This window comes from Dryas octopetala, chromosome 2 (assembly GCF_963921425.1).
Source record: "Dryas octopetala chromosome 2, drDryOcto1.1, whole genome shotgun sequence".
NCBI classification, from domain to species: Eukaryota; Viridiplantae; Streptophyta; class Magnoliopsida; order Rosales; family Rosaceae; genus Dryas; species Dryas octopetala.
In genome coordinates this window covers 19678518-19702192 of record NC_141367.1, presented here as the reverse complement: position 1 = coordinate 19702192, position 23675 = coordinate 19678518, and the positions used below count along the sequence as shown (strand labels likewise).

At 35.7% G+C, this 23675-nt stretch overlaps 3 protein-coding genes across 3 annotated transcripts; all 3 read left to right on the top strand.

Moving 5' to 3' along the window:
• Window positions 1–6908: 6908 nt before the first annotated feature.
• Window positions 6909–13736, top strand: LOC147293838 (AGC (cAMP-dependent, cGMP-dependent and protein kinase C) kinase family protein). Its single transcript, XM_086231393.1, has 14 exons — window positions 6909–7124; window positions 8060–8440; window positions 8557–8731; window positions 9416–9499; window positions 9585–9826; window positions 9938–10157; window positions 10668–10747; window positions 10832–10916; window positions 11621–11752; window positions 11849–11962; window positions 12076–12123; window positions 12538–12622; window positions 12706–12762; window positions 13282–13736. Exons 2-14 carry the CDS (start codon window positions 8220–8222, stop codon window positions 13383–13385), a joined length of 1647 nt encoding a protein of 548 aa, XP_086087519.1. The 5' UTR covers window positions 6909–7124; window positions 8060–8219; the 3' UTR covers window positions 13386–13736.
• A 3077-nt stretch (window positions 13737–16813) lies between these two features.
• LOC147293837 (uncharacterized protein At4g14342-like) lies at window positions 16814–19239 on the top strand. Its single transcript, XM_086234081.1, has 4 exons — window positions 16814–16963; window positions 17082–17167; window positions 17274–17397; window positions 18974–19239. The coding sequence occupies exons 1-4, from the start codon at window positions 16958–16960 to the stop codon at window positions 19019–19021; spliced, it is 264 nt and encodes an 87-aa protein (XP_086090207.1). The 5' UTR covers window positions 16814–16957; the 3' UTR covers window positions 19022–19239.
• A 1480-nt stretch (window positions 19240–20719) lies between these two features.
• On the top strand, window positions 20720–23675 carry LOC147293836 (Tetratricopeptide repeat (TPR)-like superfamily protein). Its single transcript, XM_086234080.1, has one exon. It carries the CDS (start codon window positions 20835–20837, stop codon window positions 23262–23264), a length of 2430 nt encoding a protein of 809 aa, XP_086090206.1. The 5' UTR covers window positions 20720–20834; the 3' UTR covers window positions 23265–23675.

The following is a 23675-nucleotide window of genomic DNA, read 5'->3' as shown; positions in this document are numbered from 1 at the left end:
AAATTCCAACGCTGGTCTAAGGTGGGAAATGTAGAATGCTGCCCAAAACTCACTAAAGTTCTGATCATAGAGAACATTTATCCCACATTCATGATAATGGGGAAAAACATTTACATATATAACCTTTATTTTGTTGACCCAAATGTGTTAAATCTGATGGAACTTGACAAGTTCCCTCCCTACTTTTTGGCTGCACCTCTCGAATCTATCCACTCTAGCACATATCTATGTCATGTCATACTTTAACATTTAGCATTTCGTATTTTAACCATGTATAAGATGTTTTTTGTATTTTGTTTGTAAATTCTTTTGAAAGCATATGCATGTGTTGATGTATTTCATTTGGTGTCTAGTAGTCATCTGTTTTCCTCCATTGCCCAAAGGCCTCAAAAACAAGCTCTGGCTCTTACATGTGTGATGTCCAATGTATGTGCAATGCTTTAACCACCTCATTTACGGGGACATCTATCATGTTGTTGACTTGAACTTCCCCATCTAATGGGGCACATAGGACCCCAGTTTTGAGTTCACGAGCCTTCCATATAGGGCTACTCAAATTCTCTTTTCTCTTTGTCCTTCCTTTTTGTTCTCTTATGTAGTTGGAATTGAATATTCATCCAAGACAGCATGTGATTGTTGTTGTCATCCATCTGATGACATGTGGCATCAGAAACTACAACCCTTGGATTTGTCTTGCCAGATGAGAGTTGGGCAGGTTTCAGCTCTAAATTTTGTACAAACAAATTAATTTGGAGTATTTCTCAACTTCTCATATCTATAACCCAAATAGTAAGGATATCACCTTAATTTTCTCAAATTCAGAATATTGATGCTCAATAAATTACATATTTTGTACTCATTAATCTTGGAGAAGATACCAATGACTTGATGGTTTGATCTAGACCTAACTTACATTTGACACCAAAAAAAAAAAAAAAAAAGAATTTATTACTTTATAAAGCGATATTTGAATTTGAGACATTCTCTTTAAAAAATTAATAATGTCCATTAAAATAAATCATAATTTGAAATTATTCAAAATGATGCAGACTCTTTGTCCAATAATTTTAGAAACTCTTAAGCCTTTAAAAATATGTGTAAAATTTATTAACATTTAGGTTTTAGGGTAAATTAATCAATGAGTATACACCTGCATTGTGTTACTATTATATATTTTAAAAATAAAAAAGTGGCAAATTAATTTCCATAGCCTTCACAGAGATTTTACCGCTGCATTCAATTTAATGCAGATATAGTGGAAATGGTCCATCATGATGCCCTGGTTCTAAAGCAACCTCCACACTACTCTCAATTGTTGCCAATGTTGTGGAACGAACCATGTTGTGGGGCTTATGCCTCATTGCATGTCTGTTTTACATGATTGATTAGTTTGAGATAAATAATAATAATAATTTTAAAATGAATTAGAAGGAAAATAAAATGTCACATCGATATAAAGAAAAGGATTGTCACCAAAGTCAATCATATTTTCTGCTTACAGCTATTACTTTTCATGAAACTTAACTTATTGTAAACTTTGTTGAATTTATCTACTTCTTCGTCAAAGTAAGACATACTTATTGTGAACTTTGTTGAATTTTTAATATATCTCCTTCTCAATGCACTTTTTCAAATGGGATATTTCAATTTTTAAGACATACTTATGTGCAACTTTTGAAGGGAAAAAGTAAATAAGAAAGAAAAATGCTTAGAGGAAGGATACCCTAGTAGTAACTATCAATCCATTTGGAGATGAGTTGGTTAATCTATATCTTTCTATATATACAAAGCAAACATCTCCGGTTAATAAAAATGTCAAGTGAATTCTTTTATTAAAAAGGGTATAATGGTAACTCAACAATCTTTTAGATAAAAGAATTAACTAAAACAAAAATAGCAAAAGAACATGTTGTTCACTGACATTTTCTCCCTATTCTTCGCCCACTAACCTAAAGTTATATCTCAAAAAACTTATTCATTTACTATTATGGGTTAAATACAAAAATAGTTCATGAATTTTATACTGATTTTCAATTTAGTCCACTAATTATAAAAATTGTCAATTTAGTCCATGAATTTTCCAAGTTGTACCAAGTAGTACAAACGTTAACTTTCATCCAAAAAAGTAACGGAACTGATCACATAAAAATGTGATGAACGGACTAAAAATGCCCCTGAAAGTGTAGTCACATGATGTGCACCTGATGAGTTTCGTTAACTTTTTTGATGAAAGTTAATGTTTGTACTGCTTTGATATAACTTGAAAAATTCGTGAACCAAATTGACACTTTTTATAGTTAATAGATCAAATTGAGAATCACTTTAAAGTTCGTAAGCCATTTTTGTATTTAACCCTACTATTATTTATCAAAATTATCCATTTAGTTACACCACCAAATACCATGTACTTTATAATAAAAAAACAAATAAGGGAACAATTTTCTTAAAGGATTTAAATTTTGCCTCATATGTCAATTCAGGACATGAATTATGAGTTGTACCAATTTGCCCCCTAAACTTTATTTTGGATGCCAATGTGTCACTTCCGTCAACTCGATTGCAAATTTCGTCTAAAAGTTATCATGTGTCAAGCACGTGGTCAATTTTTCAGGGGTAAATTCATTAATTCACTTGTAATACAATTTCATATATAGAAGTCAAACCACTTCACGCACATGACCGTTTTTCGAATGAAAAATGTAACTGGACTAATGAAAGAGGAAAATTGGTTTCAAAATTGATGTTAAAGGGGTACATTGATACAACTCATAATACGCATCTTAAATTGACATTTGAGACAAAGTTTAAGTCCTAAAGGACAATACTTACGTCACCCTTAGGTTAGACCTCCATATTCACCACAATTCATATAGGCCAATTATATTCATACACCAGTTATCCAAACATACTTTAGCACCAACCCGCCCAAACAACCTCTTCACATCCCTTCACCAAGTTCTCAAAGGCATCAAACCACTAGCGACTACGGCGGTGTCCGACGACGACATCATCCAAAAACGGGACCCCTCACACTCATCATATCTCTCTTTCTCTCTCTCTCCCTTTCTCTCTCACTCTATCTCTTTCTCTCTTTCTCTATCATTCTCTTAATGGCACTTTTGATTTTTGAATAATTAAACAAGACTAAGGGGTGAATCTTGTAGATCTTGAAGAAACGAAGAGAATGAGACCAACCTTGTCTCAAATGGCAGTATGATTTGGTTGGAAAATACAAAAAACCGTTGAAAAATAATACTTTAGAAAATTGATTTTTCATGTAGGTGGATATCAGAAAACATAATTGGTACATGATTGTAAAGGGGAGAGGGACGAAGAGAATGGTGGCTATCTTGCCAAAGACTCGCCAACGAAGGAAGGAGTGGTGGATAGATTTTAATGGATTTTAAAAGAATTTAAAGGGGGTGTTCCCAACTCAGATTTTAATAGATTTTAAAAGTCTAACGAAATTTAGGTGTTCCTAATTAGGATTTTAATGGATTCCATAGAAATATAGGTGTCCCCAATTTAGATTTTAATATATTCTTTAGAAATTCAGGTGTTCTAAAAAATGATGGATTTAAGTGGTGAATTTGGATGGATTTTAATGGTTTTTTTTTTTTTACACATAACAAATTTTATGAGAATTGCAGCTATTTTCCTTGGATTTTGATGGATTTTATAGATTTTAAAATCTATTAAAATTTGAGTTGGGGACACCCAAAAGTCCATAGAAATCTAAGTGTATTCAATTCAGAATTTGATGGATTACATAGAAATCTAGGTGTATTCAATTTAGAATTTTAAGGATTCTATTGAAATTTAGGTGTATTCAATTTCTCATGATTTTTAAAGAATTTCATTAAGTGGTGGGTTTTGATAGATTTCAAACATAAAATAAAGGCTATGAGAATTCTAACATTTTCCCCTTAGATTTTGATGTATTCCATGGAATTCCATAAAACTCATAGAATTCATGAAATATGCAGGAGTCTATAACTCCTTTCAAATCTATTAAAATCTTAATTGAATACACCCTCCTTAATTATTGGCATTACAGTATGTATGTTTGGATGATTTTTCTTCTTTTGTTTGTTTTAAAAAAAAAAAAAAACAGGTGTGTCTATGCTGAACATAGAGGTCCACGCCAAGGCTGACTTAAGTATTGTCAAATAGAAAAAGATTGTAGGCATGCGAGTGAGCACACCAATGAGTCTAATATTTAATACGTAAATTGCTTGATTCGATTATTAACAATACATAAATACTTATGTGTATCGATTTATAATATAATTTTATAACCCCGTTCATTTTTTAAATCATCCTTTAAAAATGAATTATGCAATATTTTTTTGCCGCATGGTCGTTTGGTGTTTGAGCCTTATCTTTTATCTTTATATGAAAAAACTCCAACTTTTATAGCAAATTTAATTTAGATCAATAAAACATTTCAATATTACATAATAATCATTGTGATTTTTTTTTTTTCCATAGAGGTCAATGATTTTTGAAATTTTATCATACTTTTAGTTGATAGGTCAAATCCAATTGCTAATATCATGTATTTTGGTGTGCTGAAAATACCAATTTGCCCATTTTGTTTTTTTCATTACTTATGGGTGTGAATATATGACGTTGGTTTAAGGTTTATAAATGAGATTTAGGGTTTATAAATGAGGTTTAGAGTTTAGATTGGGGTTTAGGATAAATTCTGCCCAAAATTCAAGACCTAAATTCTAAGCTGTTTTGCTACATAACAGTCAAACACAAATTTAATACAAATCTAAATTTGTATGGTAGTGTATGTTTATTGATCTATTGTAATATTTTTTTTTATTTTTATCAATGGTGACTAAAATTGAATTATGAAAAAGTGCATAGGGGAACTTGTTATTTTTAAAAAGTTTTATTAATTTATTTGTAAATGATCCAACTTATATTAAACTTCAACAATTTCACAGAAACATATATTTCATTTTTCTAATTCAGAAGAGGGAAGGGCAAAAATCCAACTTTTATTATGAAGTTGCTTCATTTAAGAAGGTATAGCTAGGACCACCAATCCTTGTGAATGACAATGAAGAACTAACATATATCCATAAATCCATTAGGACTATTACACATTACATGGAGTGTAGGGTTTCCAAATGTAAGTGTGAGGGTCCCAAATGATCGATAAAGCACAGTTTAGATGTAGTCACATGCGACCTCATGTGATTAGATGATGGGCATATTGTAGGAACAAGGTTTAGGAAGGGGGTGAGCCGAAAAAGGAAGTGATTGCAATTTGCAAAGAAATGTTTGTTTGGGTGTGTCCCGGTTTCAAATCAGTTGCTGGAATTAAGGCGGAAGTCAAGGCTTTGTGAATGTGTTGAGTGATGAATCATTGTTTAGTAGGTGTAGGCGTGTAGCAAACAAAAAAAAAAAAAAAAAACGACAGAAAGTCATTGTTTGGGAAATTATTCTGGACAGTTTTTCCTAATGGATGCGTATCTCAGTGGTCCAGCTAAGCACCATCTATGCACCGTTGTTTGTTTATATTAAAACTAAGTTTTCTATATAAAAAAACAAAGATTAAAACTAAGTTTTATTTATTAATGTCTTTGTTGTGTACTTTGTTAGAGAATTTTGTCTGCTTGAAATGTGTAGACCAAATTAATGAATTTGATTTGATGTTAGAATAAGAAATTGAGCACAAAACACATATAGGTGATGGGTACATATTACATAATTGGAATGGGTTATACATATTTGGCCAAAAAAAAAAAGGAATGGGTTATACATATGGCCTATGGGTGGCTCGAATGGTGGTGTACATGAAAGGACCACTTGTTAAGTGGGGCCCTGCATAACTGAGTTTCTAGATTCCTAATTCTCAATTTTTTTAAATTACCAAAAGGATTGTAAATTTCTCAAAAAACAAGAAAAAAGATTCCTAAAAGCATTGAATGAAAGAAAAATCCTCCCTATGAAAAAAAAAAAATAAGAAGAAAAACTTCATAAAATATTAGGATTCCTTGTCCAAGAAAAAAAAAGTCTTTGAAGAGTTAAAATAAACAATGCCCTTTGAGTTTCAATTTAAAAAGCATTAATGAAATTCGCTCTTCAATTAATTCCTAAATTTGAAAGCTAATTTAGTGGCTCAGCTAAATTGGGTGGGTAGGGTTTATTTTACTACTTTTGTTCTAGTGGTTCAAATAAATATGTAGATTTTGATAAATAAGATTAAACCTAAAGTCAACATAAGTTCCTCGATGTTTGACCTTGAAGCTAGTAAGGTCGTCGACATTATCATAGGTTCACCGGTAAAGAAGGGAGAAAGAGATAGAGTGAGAAAAAAAGAAGAAGAAAGAAAAAGATATATAGAGAGAGATGAGGGAGACAGTGGCGGTGGGCGGTGGAGGAAAGCGACACCATTGGCATTGGGCGGAGAGCGCTTAAAAGAAGCGAGGGTGAGTGTTGCATGGGAATGGGGGTTTAGGGTGAGTTTTAAAGTACGTTCAAATTTTATGATTACTACGAGTTTGTTTTATTTATAGGGTTATATCAAATAATGATCAACACAAATTTACTAATTTCGTATTGAGTTTGAAATGTGTTATATTGTTAATTAGGTCTAAGCTTGCTTGAACTTAACAGTCTTAACCCACAAGTCACAACAGGATCTTCCCAACCCATTTTACATGCCCAGATCAAACTCGAATAGGAAGTGTTTAAACCCCTCCGAAAATATCTTATCATGCACTAAAATTTCGTAGAAAAAAAAATATATAAAAAAAACAGAAAAATAATACACAGACAGGCAGACAATCACTGAGAAAAGAAACTAAAAACAATACAGTAAACTAAAAAGTAAAAAAATCATATAAATAGAAAACTAATAGAGAGTGATGGAGCAAAAAAAGAGTCAAAGGGAGTTGCAACTTTTGGAAAAGGAATGGTAAAGAAAGAGGGAATGGGGGCAGCATCAGAATCATAACTCATGAACAACACCAGCAAGTGCTCCTCTCCTCCACTTCTTCACCTACTTTCTTCTTCAACACCCAACAACAACAAACTCTCCTCCTTCTCCCTCTCTACTCTCTAGGGTTTCGCATACTATTGCCCTCTACTGCACTCCTCCTACGGTTCGTACTTACACACACACACACACTCTCTCTCTCTCTCTCTTCTGATTTGAACTCTGATTTGCTTTTGCGTATTTGGGTTAATCTAAAGTTGGGATTTTTATTGTACGACTCCATCGCTGTCTGACCTGTCTCTCATTGTCTGATTCTTTTTGGTTTGCTTTTGCTTTTGTTTTGTGATTTTATTTTGTTGGTTGATCGAAGTTATGGGTTTGGTTGGTGGGAAATTGTGGAGTGGAAAGTGATTTATCGGTGGCGTATCTTCATTGGGAAATTCGGAGTTTAGTTTATTGGATCGTTAAGTAATGTTCTTTTTTCCTGTTTTGGTTGGGATTGGAGGTTTTGAAATTGATAAGCTGAATCTTGGGGTTTGCCTGTCTGTTTGATTGTAGAGAAAATGTGAGAAAATTGTAACTTTGGGGTGGTGGATTTGCTTTCTTTGAATAGTGTGCTTTTGCTGCAGTTTTGAAAAAAAAAAAAAAAAAATCTTTTTTGCTGATTTAAGGGCCTGTTTGGTCGTAGTTATAATCGAAAAATGAAAATGGATGAAATCTGTTTGTGCTTGGCAGGCAGATTTGAAAAGCTGTTTTTCCAGAATATTCGTCTGAAGTCCATTTTTAGGACCGGTTGCTTATTTATTTATTTATTCTTGCTCACGGTTGCTTATTTATTTATTTTAATCTAGTGATCCTTTTGAAAACAAAAGAGGGCCAAAGGTGATGAGTTTATGCAATCTGATACTCTGCATGGGCTTATATTGAGTAGCTATTGAGTATCACATTGGTAATATGCTAGGGGATCTTGGGTATATAAACAGGCCCTGTGAACCCAAATGATAACATGCATTACTGAATGGTTAATAGATATACTTATTGATGATGTGATTTGAATTATACTTGGTTGGTTGACTGGTCTTCGGTTTTTTGTCAATGCAGGAAACATGCATTGCACAGTGTGGTAATCAATGATGCATGGGTCTAGAGATGTTCTATGAGACTCTTATATCAAGACTTTTGTACTCTTTAGTAGTTGGGGGATAAAATGCACATTTGAAAGATTGGGTTTACGTGGTTGGCATTAAGTTGAGGGAAACAAATGGAGTTTGCAAGGTCTTTGTTTAAAAGGTTCAAGTCCAAAGAGAAGGTGAAGTCTTCAAAGAACAAGGATGCTACAGGAAATGGTAAAGAGGGGTCAAAAACACCAACAACAGAAGCAGTTGCTTCAAATGTAACCAAGCAGAAGGTTGCAGCTGCAAAGGAGTATATAGAGAATCATTACAAGAAGCAGATGAAAAGTTTGCAGGAGAGGAGGGAGCGGTATGAATTTAATGCTTCTCTTTATACCAGTGGTGGTTTGATGTTATCAATCTTGTTGTTGAGGTTTTATCTATTTTTATTACTCAAAGTGATGGTAGGTTATACTTTTAATACAGACGTAATATGCTAGAAAAGAAGTTGGCTGATGCTGATGTCTCTGAGGAAGAGCAAAACAACTTGCTAAAGTACTTGGAGAAGAAGGAAACAGAATATATGCGTATTCAGAGGCATAAAATGGGCGCTGATGATTTTGAGCCATTGACAATGATAGGAAAGGGCGCATTTGGAGAGGTATTTATTTTTCTTTAATATGTAATACAGTATCATTTTTGTCCTGTGGTATCCACATAGTACGACATGATTTTTTGTGTGTTCGTAACATGTACCGTTTGAATAGCATTTGCAGTCAGTAAAGGTCAATGGCTGCAAATTAAGTTCTATATATCTTATATATAAGTATATAAACATTTTTCCTACAAAATTTTACATCTAATGTCTTGTATCCCCCCCCCCCCCCCCCCCCGGCCCTTCCCTGCCCTCCAAAAAAGAAAAAAAAAAAAAAAAAAAAAAACCTTCTCCGCCTTCTCTATATATCTATATATATATGGTGGAGAGCCCTTTGGGAGGAAGGTCAGGAGAATAATAATTTTAGCTTTGTATGCATTATGGTTATCGCTTTGTAGTTATGACATCTGTTTCTGGGTTTAGTTTGCATATGTCATGCCTGGATTTAGTTGTCCTAACTCTTGTGTCATATTAGCTCTGGTTAGCATCCATCCATGAATGGTTATGAAAAGATGGGCTTTTGCATGTACAGTGCTTAGATTGTATGGTGTTTCTAGTTACTGGGGCTTCTGACTGTTTTTGCCATACATAACTCACGTCGAGAAATAAACGTGGCCTTTTTTAATGCATTATGCCTTGCAACATTCTAATCAATTTTTCCATGTGACCTATTTTCTTGCTCTGGCTCAGGTTAGAGTCTGTAGGGAGAAAGCAACTGGTCATGTCTATGCAATGAAGAAGCTTAAGAAATCAGAAATGCTTCGGAGAGGCCAGGTATTCATCCTTCCAGGCCTTACCTTCAATCTATTTTAATTTTTCTTCACCGGGCTTAGTGCTAATTTATATTTTTTCTATTTAGGTTGAGCATGTGAAAGCTGAGAGGAATCTACTTGCAGAGGTTGACAGTAATTGTATTGTCAAGCTCTATTGTTCCTTCCAGGATGAAGAGTACTTATATCTCATTATGGAATATCTTCCTGGTGGAGATATGATGACTTTATTGATGCGCAAGGATACACTGACAGAAGATGAGGCTAGATTTTATGTTGGGGAAACGGTCCTAGCTATTGAATCCATTCATAAACATAATTACATTCATAGGTAAATTGATGCTATTAATATGAATATGTGATGGGAGACATTTAAATGCTTTTTATCTTCTTCTTGTGTCTTATCATGAGGAATGTCCCTTTATGTGTTAATATGTTACAGAGATATTAAGCCTGACAACTTGCTGCTTGATCGAAATGGCCACATGAAATTATCGGATTTTGGATTATGCAAACCATTAGACTGCAGTAATCTCCAAGAAAAGGATTTTTCTTCGGCAAACAACCTTAGTGGGGCTCTTCAGAGTGATGGGCGCCCTGCAGCACCAAAACGTACACAACAGGAGCAATTACAGCATTGGCAGAGAAACAGGAGGATGCTTGTAAGTTCTAGTATCATGTTCCTGATATGCCATATCAATACTATATTACTGACAACGTTAATACAGATTCATGAGTTTGTATCCCATGCCATTATTGTAAATGTTGAAACTCGATTACACTCAACCATGACTTTATCATTAAAAAAAAAGAATTGGGGTCCACTTCATGAGTCCTTTCACTAATTCATTTCTGTTACTCTATTCAAGGAAAATCACTCTCTTCTGCATTTTCAGTATCCATATGTTTCCAACTTCCATACTACTTCCCATGTCTATTTTCATCTCCCTGTACCCCATTTCATTTTAGAAAGTTGATCATTTCAATATTTCAGAATAGTGCATTCTTAGTTCTTTCTTACATATGACCCGATCTATCTCAAATAGAATTTCCTCAATTTCTCATCAGTATCAAAAAAATATTTTGAAATATCGTATAGCTAGAGATATCTCAAGTTCACCCTTTGTGATCTTATGTGATTTGTAGTTTCCTAACCATCCTTCATGTTGCAGGCTTATTCTACTGTTGGAACCCCAGACTATATTGCCCCAGAAGTTTTGCTGAAGAAAGGATATGGAATGGAATGTGATTGGTCAGTGTATAAAAACTGTTTTTCTTTTTCAAATCAATCTTTCTTGTGATACATGCAGATGAGATATTGTTTATACTGTCCCAGGTGGTCTCTTGGGGCTATTATGTATGAAATGCTTGTGGGATTTCCACCCTTTTATTCAGATGAACCCATGTCAACTTGTAGAAAGGTAATCTCGAGAACACTAATATTTATTTTCATTTGAGATGTTGACATATACCCCGCTATGCCATTAGGGGACATTTGCAGTAGATATGACACTGGTAAGATGCAGTTTTTTAGTCATGGTCCTCATGGATATATCACATATGGAGCTTGCTTTCTAGTGATTGGAGGTTGGTGTTGGTTCTCATTAAGTTACTTGGATAACAAGAAAGGAACAGAGCATCAAAAACTCCAAAGACCTCATGGCATGGGTAGCATTGTCAATTGTCATAGATGCTTTTCTTTCAGAAAATATCCTCATAACTTTTGTGAAATCTAATTTTTGTTTCCTTGTTCATTGAGGTTCTTGCTTGTGTAAATTTCAAGCTACTAACATTTCATACGGTGCTTATTCTATTTAGGGTTTAGTGCCAAGTATTTCTTTGAGGCATTTGTCAGTTATCCACACATAATTGTTTTGAACATGAAATCACGCAGTGAAAGGGTAGTTATTCAGTCAACTGGCCCATTTCTGTCATACATGAAGCTGTCTTTATTGGTTGTCTTCTGATCCTTATAGAGTCTCTTCATATGTATGTATAAAAAGTTTAATTTCTTGGGGTTATGTCTTAATTATATTCTCTTCCTACTCTTAGTTGACCCATTCTATTTATTTTTGTCCGTATTGTCATTTATGGTTGAACAGTACCTCTTTTGTCAATTATGCAGATAGTTAATTGGAGAACTCATTTGAAATTTCCTGAAGAAGCTAAGCTCTCTCCAGAAGCCAAGGATCTTATTAGTAAACTCTTATGTAATGTTGATCAGAGGCTTGGAACTAAAGGCTCCGATGAAATAAAGGTGTTGTGTGGTGTGTTCTGTTCTAGATTCTCTAATCTACCATTAGAATTTGACTGGTAATTGGTGGAATTAACTAGTTGGCTCTGTTATTTTTAGGCTCACTCCTGGTTTAAAGGCATTGAATGGGACACATTGTATCAGATGAAGGCTGCATTTATCCCTGAGGTCAACGATGAATTGGATACTCAGAACTTTGAGAAGTTTGAAGAGGTAGATTTCTAGTTTCATGCATGCATGTGTACATACACTCAAATTGGTTAGCTACTCTCAGGAATGCTTTGGCTGACCCTTTCTGTCCCTTTTTTCTTATTTGCTGGTGGTAGGCTGACAACCAAATTGAAACTTCAACAAAAGCTGGTCCATGGAGAAAGGTTGGTACATATAGTTTCAGTAACCTTCTTTTTTCTTTTCTTCTTTTATCTAAACTAAACATTTGTACTTGAAAATTTTCTTTGGAGTGAATGATTAGTTCCTTTCTACATCAGGTATGCACTTGATTGTAGGATCCTGAGGACATTTGTCATAATATATAAGCAATGGGTTCATAAATTCACCATCTAATAATATGGTGCCTTTGGTGTAATTGTGTTGGTCAGTGTGTCCATAATATATAGTGTCAACTTTTTAGGAGAATGAGTATTGAATAATAATGAGCTATAGCACTAACATAGGAGCTATGTGCTTTGTCTGATTTGTAAATTATGAGGTATCAATTTTATAATAAACAATGGATTGGCTTTGAAAGATTGCTAATGTTTTTGTTGCTGTTTCAACATTTTCTGTAGATGCTGTCATCGAAGGATGTCAACTTTGTGGGTTACACATACAAGAACTTTGAAATCGTAAATGATAATCAATTGCCTGGGATTGGTATTACTTTCCATTCTTTATATGTGCTTATCCATGTACTCTTTTACTCGACTTTTCTTTATTGTTTGCATTAATACATGCAGCTGAATTAAAGAAGAAGAGCACAAAACCGAAGAGGCCATCCATCAAGTCCCTTTTTGGTAAGTTCTTCTAAGTTCTTTTCCCGGTTCACATGAAATAGCATCCCTCATGTGGTGGTGGTTAGTAGAATAAAGACTTTCCAATTTTTTCTTAACAACTTAATGAATTTCAAGCCCCCCCTAGGTATAATATAGAATTTGATGAAAGTTGATAATCTTTTGTTGCATCTAAACTCTGAATTATAAATGGCACAACCTCCTTTCCTGGATCCCTTTTACATTAGTAAGTTGAATTTAAGGACTTGAGGAAATAGGATCTGATGAAAAAATTTATTTGTGAGAATGCTGACTCCTGCATATGGGTGACGTCGGTTGGATTGATCATGAATGCTGGTTTATTCTTGTCGATAACGTGAATCTTTATTCTATTTGTTTATTTATTTTTTTAACTAGCCAGATGAAACCTCTTGTAGATGGTTGGCATTTCATGAACTATGATATATATTATGAATTTGAAGCTGAGTGTTCCATTTATTAGGTATGTCCTCTTTTTTCTTATTAATCTGGTTTTTTATGCAGATGATGAGTCAGCTATGGTTGCCAATCAACCTGTTCAAGGCAGCTTTATGAAACTCCTTCCTCCCCAACTAGAAGTCCCTGAGAAACAGAGTGAATCCCAATGAAGTGCACTAGTTTTTCTCATAACTTCCAGTGGCTGTAGAGATCCAACCAAAGAGAATGTTTTTTGGGTGATTAATTTATCCTTAGTGCGAAAGATGGAGGGGGCAAAGGCCTCAGAAACAAATGATTTGGCATATTAGTTAGCTCTTTGATCTGCTATGCTTTTGCGTTTTTTGTCACATATTTTGTGCAAGTATATATTCTTTGAAATTGCTGTGTATTCTTTATTTTTACTCCCTTTGTCAAGATGCAAAAATCTGTGTACAATGGCCGCATTTGTTCATGTATTTAATTTGTGTTGGTGATAATCGTACCAATGCTATATAAAGAAAAAGGTTTGTAATTGTCATCAATGTGCCTCTCTCTGTCTTCGTCGTTTTTAAACACGTACATGTCAGCAATCTGTCCAGTGAGATCTCATAGTGTTTGAATGCCTTATCTTATTTGGGAAATTATTATGTGTAACTGTAATATTATGTGGAATGTTAAGTAGTGTTATCAATTTACTCAAATTGTAATGTGTATGATATAAAAATATTTAAAACTCTATCCCTAAACAGTATTCTTAAAATTTATTCATGATATTTTAATCACTTGCTTCTCTTCTTTCTCTCATATTTTTTATTTTGTAAGTTTTTTTTTTTTTTTATTCTTTGGGTTTGTGTGAATTACTTTTTTGTAGTTGTGTATTAACATTTCATAGGTAAAATGTTGTAAGCGACTTATTTTTACGTGATTATACCTTGTAAGTTGTAACTGACGAATAATGGGTTGAAATTGTCATATCCTCACAATGAAAAGTGAGTGACATGTGAGTGTTAGAAGTTTTGCATCAAGTGTTTGAATTCACTTTAAGTGGACTGGGTTATCAGGCTTTGATCATATTGACCGCTTTTATCGGTCTATTATCCATTTTGGATTTGAAAAAAATGACCCTTATAAATATTAGGCTTATTTACTATTTTGGCCTCGTGAAAGTAACTTCTAATCTAATTTTATCCCATAAGGTTTATTTTGTATTATAATATTTCTTGAAATTAATTCCTGTGTTCTTTTTTTCTTTGGTCAAAATAATTCTCGTGTTCCACTTTATCTACTTCCATCAATTCTAGCAAACTCACCGTTTGAAATGTTATGTCATGGGCAAAATTGTAAGGGAGGTGGGGCGGGGCTCAGTGAAGGGAAGGGAAGGGAAGGGAAGGGGGAGGGAGGTGGGTTGGGGCTCAATGAGAGGGAGGGGGTCGACACTAGGGTGGGGGGCGATGCTGGATGAGATCGAGCTGGGTGAGGGCGGCGCCGGTGCTAGTTTGGTGGCTAGGCTGGGTGGGTGGCGAAGCTAGGTGCTTGGGCTCGGGAGGGGGGCCTCGGAGGGGGAAGGGGAAAGGAACTTTTTGAAAAAAATAAAAGAATTAGGTGATGGGTGATTGGAATTACAGTTTTGCCCATAATAGCTCAACATTTCAAATGATGGGTTTGCTTGAATTGACGGAAGTGGACAAAATAAAACAGGAAAATTAGTTTCAGAGAGTAATGTGATACAAAATAAGCCTAAATATTACTCCCAATAAAAAAAAATTTACTTCTAAAAATATTTATATTTCTTTCATTATCACTATGGTTTGAGCTAGGGGTCGACAATGGGCCGGGCCGAGCCAGCCTGGCCCAAATTTTTCGGGTTTGGGCAGGGCTCGAGCTTGAATTCTAGGAGCCCAATAGGGCTTTCGGGCCGAGCCGGGCTTGGGTTTTAATACACAAGCCGAAGGCCCGCCCATCGGGCTTTGGCTTGCGGGCTTGGAAGGCCGGGCCAAGCTAGACCTGAACGAGCGGCCCAGAATGGGCCCAAAGCCTGTTTAGACACATATATATATCTTTAATAAAAAAATATAGGATTTTGGCTATGTTGTGATTTGAACATGAGACCTCAAATAACAAGCTTCAACTCTTAACCAACTGAGCTGACTAGTTTATTTGTCTAGTTTGTGAATCATAACATATTTAATAGCTCTTTCGTTTGTTTACTTCAATAAATTATTAATATGTTTATTAAGTTATTATATAATACTATTATGTTAGTAATAGTGTAATACCATAAATAATAAACTTTTAAAATTATATACAACATTACAACTAAAATAAAACATAAAAGTACATATGTTTTATTATATATTTTATTACATATTTTTATAAACAAATGATGCAATTGTGTTTTTAACAATTCGAACCGTTCAAATTTTAGTTCTCCACTCAAAGATAATTCATGCAAAAAATGAGCTCAATCGGAGATGTAAAAGTGACATAACGGTGGTTGAATTAATGAACGATCGTGATTTTTCTAATGATGATCGAATGGGTAGATGAATTTTGATTTGGCCGATTTTTTGTAAGGATGATCTTTGACTATGAACATAGAAAATGAATGGGTTAGATTGTTGAAATCACGCTGTGGTTTTCATAATTATGGAAACAACAAGATTTCAACAAGAAAGTTATTATAATTATACTCTTCAAGTGTATTTATATGTAGAAGCTCACATATCGATCGTGTTTTCAACGATCCGAACCGTTCAAACTTTAGTTCCCCACTCAAAGAAAATACTTGCAAAAAATTAGCTCAATCGGAGATGTAAGAGTGACGTAACGTGGTCGAATTAATGAATGATCGTAGTTTTCTAATGATAATCGAACATTCGAACGGGTAGATGAATTTCTTTGGCCGATTTTTTGTAAGGATGATATTTGACTATTAGCATATAAAATTAACGATTCAGATCGTTGAATTAATGAACGATCATGGTTTAATAACTTTAATTATAGTTATATTATAAAAGTTTATTATAATAATTTTAATAACTTTAGTTGTAAATTTGTAATGTTGTATATAAGTTTAAAAGTTTATTATTTATGGTATTACACAGTTTACACTATTATTATTTACTAACATTATATGATTATAGTATTATATAATAACTTAATAAGTATATTAATAATTTATTATAGTATACAAACGAAAAACTTATTAAATATGTTCTGATTCACTAATTAGACAAATAAACTAGTCAGTTCAATTGGTTGAGAGTTGAAGTTTGTTCCATGAGGTCTCCTGTTTGATTCATAACATAGCTAAAATTATATATATTTTTATTGAAGATATATTGTGTGTAAATGGGATTTGGGCCGGGTCTAAGCGGGCCGGACTTCGGGCAGCCCGTGGGCTTCAAAGGAATGACCCAAGTCCAGCTCAATGACTATTCGGACCGGATCGGCCCAAATTTCGGCCAGATGGGGCTTCGGGCCTTGGGCTTCTTTTCTGGTGACCCCTAGTTTGAGCAAATAATCTGCTGCGCATAAAACGATCTTGGCCGTTGGTTAAAAACCGAACGCTAATTCCAGACCCGCTTCCCACCAAAAAAACCCAGACGCGCTAAATTTGTAACCCGTTTCCGCTATCCAGCGCTCGGTCCGCTCCATTGAATTCTACAACTTGAGCTACAGCCGACAATCTTCATCGAAGCAAGTCCAACCATCTCTCCTTCCTCTTCAGGCTTTCTTTCAGCTCTTCTTCTCGGTCGTCAAAATGCAGGTAACTATCTCTCTAAACCCTAACTAATTGCTGAAAACCCTAATTTATCTGTTTGTTTCCCGAGAAACAAGAGAGAGAAAATTAACATCCTCAAGCTCTTTCCTTTTTGTATGTTCAGGCCAGCGATAGGTTCAACATCAATTCCCAGCTTGAACACCTTCAAGCTAAATACGTCGGAACCGGACATGCCGACTTGCATAGATAGTGAGTATAATCTTCTCTGTTCCTTTGAATTTAAATCCTTGTGTGTTTGTAATTCTTTACATGCTATTTTGAAATTCTTAGATTCTTGCCTTTTGGAATTTTGTAGTGAATGGGCCGTGAATATTCAACGTGATAGCTACGCGTCCTATGTTGGGCATTATCCCCTTCTTGGCTACTTTGCTATTGCTGAGAATGAGTCTATTGGGAGGGAACGCTACAACTTTATGCAGGTTCCCTCTACTCTCTTGCTTTGTTGCTTTTATCACTACTCTTCTAGTCTTCTTCATGACTTCTGGTTTTGGTCTCAACTATAAGAATAATTGATTGTATTGGGTATTTCTGTTTTCTGAGCTTTAAGTACTATGTTCTGGATATATTTTCTTGCACTGTTGTAAGCGCTTTCGAATTTTCTTACTTGTTGATAGTATAAATGTCCATGTTTGCTTTGGGTGTGTCGCCGGTGTGTGTGTGTCATTCTCATTTTCACTGTAGTGTACTTTCAAATATGTGCTTTCCCAGTGTAGTTTTTGATTCTAGGTTTGTGCACAAATTTCATGTGTGAAGTGATTGTAACGTATTGTGAGGATGGATTCAATATATGTGCGCTGTGAGTTAATGATAGGACTCTCGCGGGAAGAGAAGAGAAGTAATAGTTTCTTTGGAATGAACTTTTTATCACCTGGTTAAAGCTATCTTATTAGGTCGTTTTTCTGTAGATTATTTCTCCTTTTGTTTAGCATTCTCTTTGTTGTTTGGTGGGCTTCAGCAACCAATCATGGGAAGTATCCTCCTCCGATAAGGTTTAGTGGCTAAAAAGTTGTATGGTCAGTTAAGCAGGCATGGATTGAGATTTGAACAATCTTGCCTGTTGGAGTGTAACCAAAAGAAGGATATTTTTGAGTTTAAATAGGTACCTTAGACAAGAAAGGATACTTTGGGTAATGCATTTATGAGAAGTTCCAGAAAGTTTAGCTTAGTAAAACATGGAGAGAAAGCTCACTGGGTGGTTTTGTACTTAACTTGTGTGTAGCAGGATTAGTGGCTCTACCATGTAAGAGGAAATTACTTACTACTCTAGAATATAATGCAAAAGGACATACGAAGACTCACTTAGTTGTTAACAAGGGGATAAAGTATTGTTGAGTTGATTTGAGATTGTCCACTCTTAGTCTACCTGGCTATGCATCCTAGTTGTGAACTGCACTATTGCTATCAGTGACTTCCTACAAGGATGGTGTCATTTAAGACTGTGATGTATCCATTATCCTGGGAGAAATGAGTCCAGAAGTACATCTTGTTACATATTGTGAAATAGTTAAACTTAATCAAACTCAACTCAATTAAGTATTATCCGTATTGCCTGGGTTGACTGTGCAAATTAAGTGTTTGCACCCCGCATGCATCTTGTTGCCATAAATGGTAAACAAATACCACAGAACTGGAACAGTTCCGAGCCCCACAGCCCCCCCCCCCCCCCCACACACACACACACAGCACCGCACAGCTCGAGGCACCACTTGCTCCAGTTGACTTGACCCCACCCTATTCACCCTAGTCTGACCTGTTGCACAATCCCTTCATATTTTTTCCCCTTCTTTGTATGCTTATCATGTTGGTGCGTGTTTTTTCTTTGGTTGTTATTTAGAGCTGATGATGGGTAATCTAATGGTTTTCTTAAACATATGGTGATCTTATTATACAGGATATTGGATAATACCTTGGACTCTTGGTTATAATTTTTGAGGCCTAGTACTTATCTAAATAATAAAATTGTTTGTTGATTCTTATTCTTTGTTTATGGTGCAGAAAATGCTTTTGCCTTGTGGTCCGCCCCCAGAAAGAGAAGACGATTGAGAATATTGTCACAAGGACTTGGCCGCTTATGATATCAAGGTGTCCTGTTTACTGGAAGAAGTGATCCTATGTACTGGGTTTTACCCCCTCTCATCTGTTTTGCCTTTTGAGGATTTGCTAGAACTTAACACTTTTCAATCACAAATATGTAATGCCTTCATGTGCCCTTATCAGTACTAAACCATGCCAAGCTGTATGTGACTAATTTTCTATCGACATATTATTCTTTTGGCATAAATTCAATTTAGACACATAATTATATATGCTATTTCAACGGAGTCCATGAACTTTCAAATATTTCAAATATACACTTGATTTATTATGTAAATTGAAAAATAAAATTCCGTCTATTAATTTATTGAGAGATCAGTTAAATGTCAGCTTGACTTTTGCTAACGGCGATTAATTGGCGACGTGGCACCAACTCAGCATACATTTTCCACCAAATGAGCAACACATGTCCACTTGACACGGGCCCACACACCCATTACCTCTTTCCGTTCGTCGAACGCTCTCCTGACCATTTAGTCTCCAAAAAACATCACGTTTTCCTCCAAATTTGAATATAAATTTTTCACTTGTGTTCAACAAGCGAGAAAGAGATGATGAGTTTGTGGACCCGTGTCAGGGGTTAGGTGGACCTGTGTCGCTCATTTGGCAGGAAATGAGCGTCACGAGTCCATCTAACCCCTGACACGGGCCCACAAACTCTCACTTTCTCTATTATTATTAAATTGTGGGCCCGGTCGCTCATTCGGCGGGAAATGTTTGTTAAGATAGTGCTACGTCGTCAAGTAATCCCGGTCAGCAAAAGTCAAGCTGTCATTTAATTGATCTCTTAACAAATCAATGGACAAAAATTTATTTTTCAATTTAGATAATAGATCGGGTGTATATTTGAAATATTTTAAAGTTCATGGACCCCGTTGAAATAGCTTATATAGTTATGTGTCTAAATTGAATTTATGCCTATTCTTTTCTATATCACAGCTGTCAGATTCGAGAATTGAGAAGGGAGATACGTCTAATGAGTCATTGATCCAACTAAGCTGCTTATAAAGTCAAAAATAGGATATTGAGGGGTCTAAGCTTTTGTACTTAAAAATCAATATCTTGTGATTTGTTATGCACTCACAAATTCACAATGTGAAGTGCAAGAAGCTAAAGAAGAGTCCAAATAAAAACTTGTTGCAATGATCCCATTTGACCAATGTGGCATTAACATTAGAACTATGCTAAAAACAACATGCACGAGGGCACTTGCCAATCGGTGACGTGAAAAGAGAAACAATTGTTGTCTATGATTGTAATATTGGCATTATTTAGAGTTTAAAAATTACTGTGTCAGCATGTCACATGGTGTTATGGTTATACATAATAATATTTTGATAATGTGTGAGATTTATTGTGAGACTGATGCACATCAACTATGGACAATTCTTTCAATCTGTTGTTTAACATTATAAATGAATTGTAGACTATAGTGAGCTTCACCAAATTTTGGGTCTGTTTCTGTAGGCTAATATCTCCGAATTGCATTATTGAGAAAGAGTAAAAGATTTCGACCAAAAAAAAGAGAAATAATAAAAGATGAACCTTCAATTCACTCCAAAACGACAATTCTAACTGCCCACAAGGTCCCACAAACCACACTTCAAAGCAGTTGAGCGCGAAAGAAAAACCTACTATTCTGTTTACAGAATCCAATGTTGGACTTCTATACTCACTTCACAAAACCACCACCATAGTTCCAAAATAGCAATGCTCATAGCCTCATTGACAGAAACCCATTCACCAAGAACCTCAAAAACCCATGAGCTCCATCCAAGCACTGCTCAAAACCCTCTTCAAGAACCCCAGTAGCATCAAATCCCAATCCCAGGCCAAACAGCTCCATGCCCAAATCCTCAAAACCAAAGGCCCTTCACCTCCTGACCTGTCCTTTGTACTCTATGTTTACTCAAACTTGAACCTCTTACATGACTCCCTCACTCTCTTCAACACCCTCCATTCTCCTCCCACCACTTTTTCTTGGAAGTCCATTATCAGATGCTACACTTCCCATGGCCTTTGTTACCATTCCTTGGCTGCCTTTATAGAAATGAAGGCTTTTGTTGTATACCCAGATCACAATGTGTTTCCTTCCGTACTAAAATCATGTACATTGCTTAGGGACTTGAGGGTTGGTGAGTCAGTCCATGGGTGCATTGTTCGGCTTGGTTTGGATTGTGATTTGTATACATGTAATGCCCTTATGAATATGTACTCCAAGTTGGAGAGTTTGGGTGAGATTCGTGGGCAGAGATTTAGTGTGCCTCAATTGCTTGATGGAATTCCTGAACGAAATCGAGTCGGTAAATTTGGGAGCGGTTTAGGTGGTTGTATGGACTTGAATGGTAGAACTGTGCCTATGAAGGTAGAAAGCGAGAGACTTTTTGATGGGAATGCGAAGAGAAAAGTGGGTAGTGGTGAGACTTCTTATAGTAGTCAATCAAATAAACTGGTTAATGAGTTGCAAATGCAGGATATGGAAATTGGTAGGAATGTGGATTTGACTCCAATTAGAGATGTATCTCCTCAATTTGATGCATACGGCGAAGTTGATGATCAATGTAACCGGGACATTAATAAAGTTTATAAACAAAACAAAGGCAAAAGAGTTACCAAAATGGATAGTGTGAGAAAGGTCTTTGACTCGATGCCAAAAAGAGACATTGTTTCCTGGAATACAGTGATTTCAGGGAATGCACAGAATGGGATATGCAAAGAAGCTTTAGAAATGGTCAGAGAGATGGGGAACGCCAACTTGAAGCCTGATTGTTTTACTTTGTCTAGTGTCCTTCCAATTTTTGCAGAATATGTAGATGTTATCAAGGGAAAGGAAATTCATGGGTATACCATAAGACTTGGATTTGATGCAGATTTATTCATTGGGAGTAGCTTAATCGACATGTATGCAAACTGTACTCGAGTGGAAGATTCGCTTCGGGTGTTCAACCTGCTACCTAAGCGTGACGGCATTTCATGGAACTCGATTATAGCAGGGTGCGTGCAGAATGGTATGTTTGACGAAGGACTGATATGCTTTCGGCAGATGTTGATGGCTAAAATCAAGCCCATGCATGTATCCCTTTCAAGTATCATCCCAGCTTGTGCTCACTTGACAACACTGCATCTGGGGAAGCAGCTCCACGGATACACAATTAGGGGTGGATTCGAGGATAATATATATGTAGCGAGCTCTCTGGTGGACATGTATGCCAAATGTGGTAGCATCAGGATAGCAAGATGGATTTTTGACAAAATTGAGCAACGTGACATGGTTTCATGGACAGCCATGATTATGGGATATGCTTTGCATGGTCATGCCCATGATGCTATTTCCTTATTTGAGCAGATGGAAGGAGAGGCAGTAAAACCTAATTATGTTGCATTCATGGCTGTATTGACTGCATGTAGCCATGCTGGATTGATAGACAAAGCTTGGAAATATTTCAATAGTATGACTCAAGAATATGGGATTGCTCCTGGTATAGAGCACTACGCTGCTGTTGCAGATCTTCTTGGTCGAGCTGGAATGTTGGAGGAAGCTTATAACTTTATCTCTAGCATGCATATAGAACCAACAGGAAGTGTATGGTCAACGTTGTTGTCTGCTTGTAGAGTTCACAAGAATGTTGAATTGGCTGAGAAGGTTGCTCAGAAAATATTTATTGTTGATCCTAAGAACCTGGGAGCTTATGTGCTACTGTCAAACATATATTCTGCTGCTAAGAGATGGAAAGATGCAGCGAAATTGAGAATCTCTATGAGGGATAAGGGAATGAAAAAGATGCCAGCCTGCAGCTGGATTGAAGTTAAAAACAAGGTTCATGCTTTTGTGGCAGGAGATAAATCCCACCCTTATTATGATCGAATAACTGAAGCTCTCGAAGTTCTTCTGGAGCAGATGGAACGAGAAGGGTATGTGGCCAACACAAATGAGGTGCTCCATGATGTCGAGGAGGAGCAAAAGAAGAACTTGTTGTGTCACCACAGTGAAAGGCTCGCTATAGCATTTGGCATCATTAGCACTCCTGCTGGGATGACAATTCGAGTAACAAAAAACATTCGGGTATGTGTCGATTGCCACACAGCAATCAAATTTATATCGAAGATCGTTGGGAGAGAGATAATTGTCAGGGATAACAGCCGGTTTCACCATTTCAAGGGTGGAGAGTGTTCCTGTGGAGATTATTGGTGAGAGAAACAATGAGCTCATGCCAACCTAATTAAGCCTATGCATCATAATGTATAGGCAAATTACTCAGTGCTGTGGGAATCGTTTGCCATAGTGATTGACATATTGAGGAAAGGGAGCCTTTAGAGAGAAGATGACAGTGCCTTTCCATCAGGAAGCTTACTAATTAGCGCGGAACAAGGAATTCAATTTAGGGAATTAACCTCCCTCCCTCCGAATTCCTTCAGTTTGTGAATACTTTAAATCTCTTTTGCAGTCCTAGTCTATACAAAAATTTCAATGTTAATGGATAAAATTTCTATTCATTATAATTACAAATTATCGCTGTCATTGAAGGAGGGAGATGTATTAAAATAAAATTGTCATATAGTAATATCATTGATATCTGGCTCATATTTCATAAAGCTACATAAT

Bases quoted from the DNA above. Each gene is read 5' to 3' on its own strand.
- LOC147293838 (XM_086231393.1), top strand. From the start codon at position 8,220: ATGGAGTTTGCAAGGTCTTTGTTTAAAAGGTTCAAGTCCAAAGAGAAG. The intron at 10,917-11,620 runs GTAATCTCGAGA...TCAATTATGCAG, and splicing joins CCATGTCAACTTGTAGAAAG to ATAGTTAATTGGAGAACTCA. The intron at 11,753-11,848 runs GTGTTGTGTGGT...TGTTATTTTTAG, and splicing joins AAGGCTCCGATGAAATAAAG to GCTCACTCCTGGTTTAAAGG.
- LOC147293837 (XM_086234081.1), top strand. The intron at 17,168-17,273 runs GTGAGTATAATC...GGAATTTTGTAG, and splicing joins CATGCCGACTTGCATAGATA to TGAATGGGCCGTGAATATTC. The intron at 17,398-18,973 runs GTTCCCTCTACT...TTTATGGTGCAG, and splicing joins AACGCTACAACTTTATGCAG to AAAATGCTTTTGCCTTGTGG.
- LOC147293836 (XM_086234080.1), top strand. From the start codon at position 20,835: ATGAGCTCCATCCAAGCACTGCTCAAAACCCTCTTCAAGAACCCCAGT.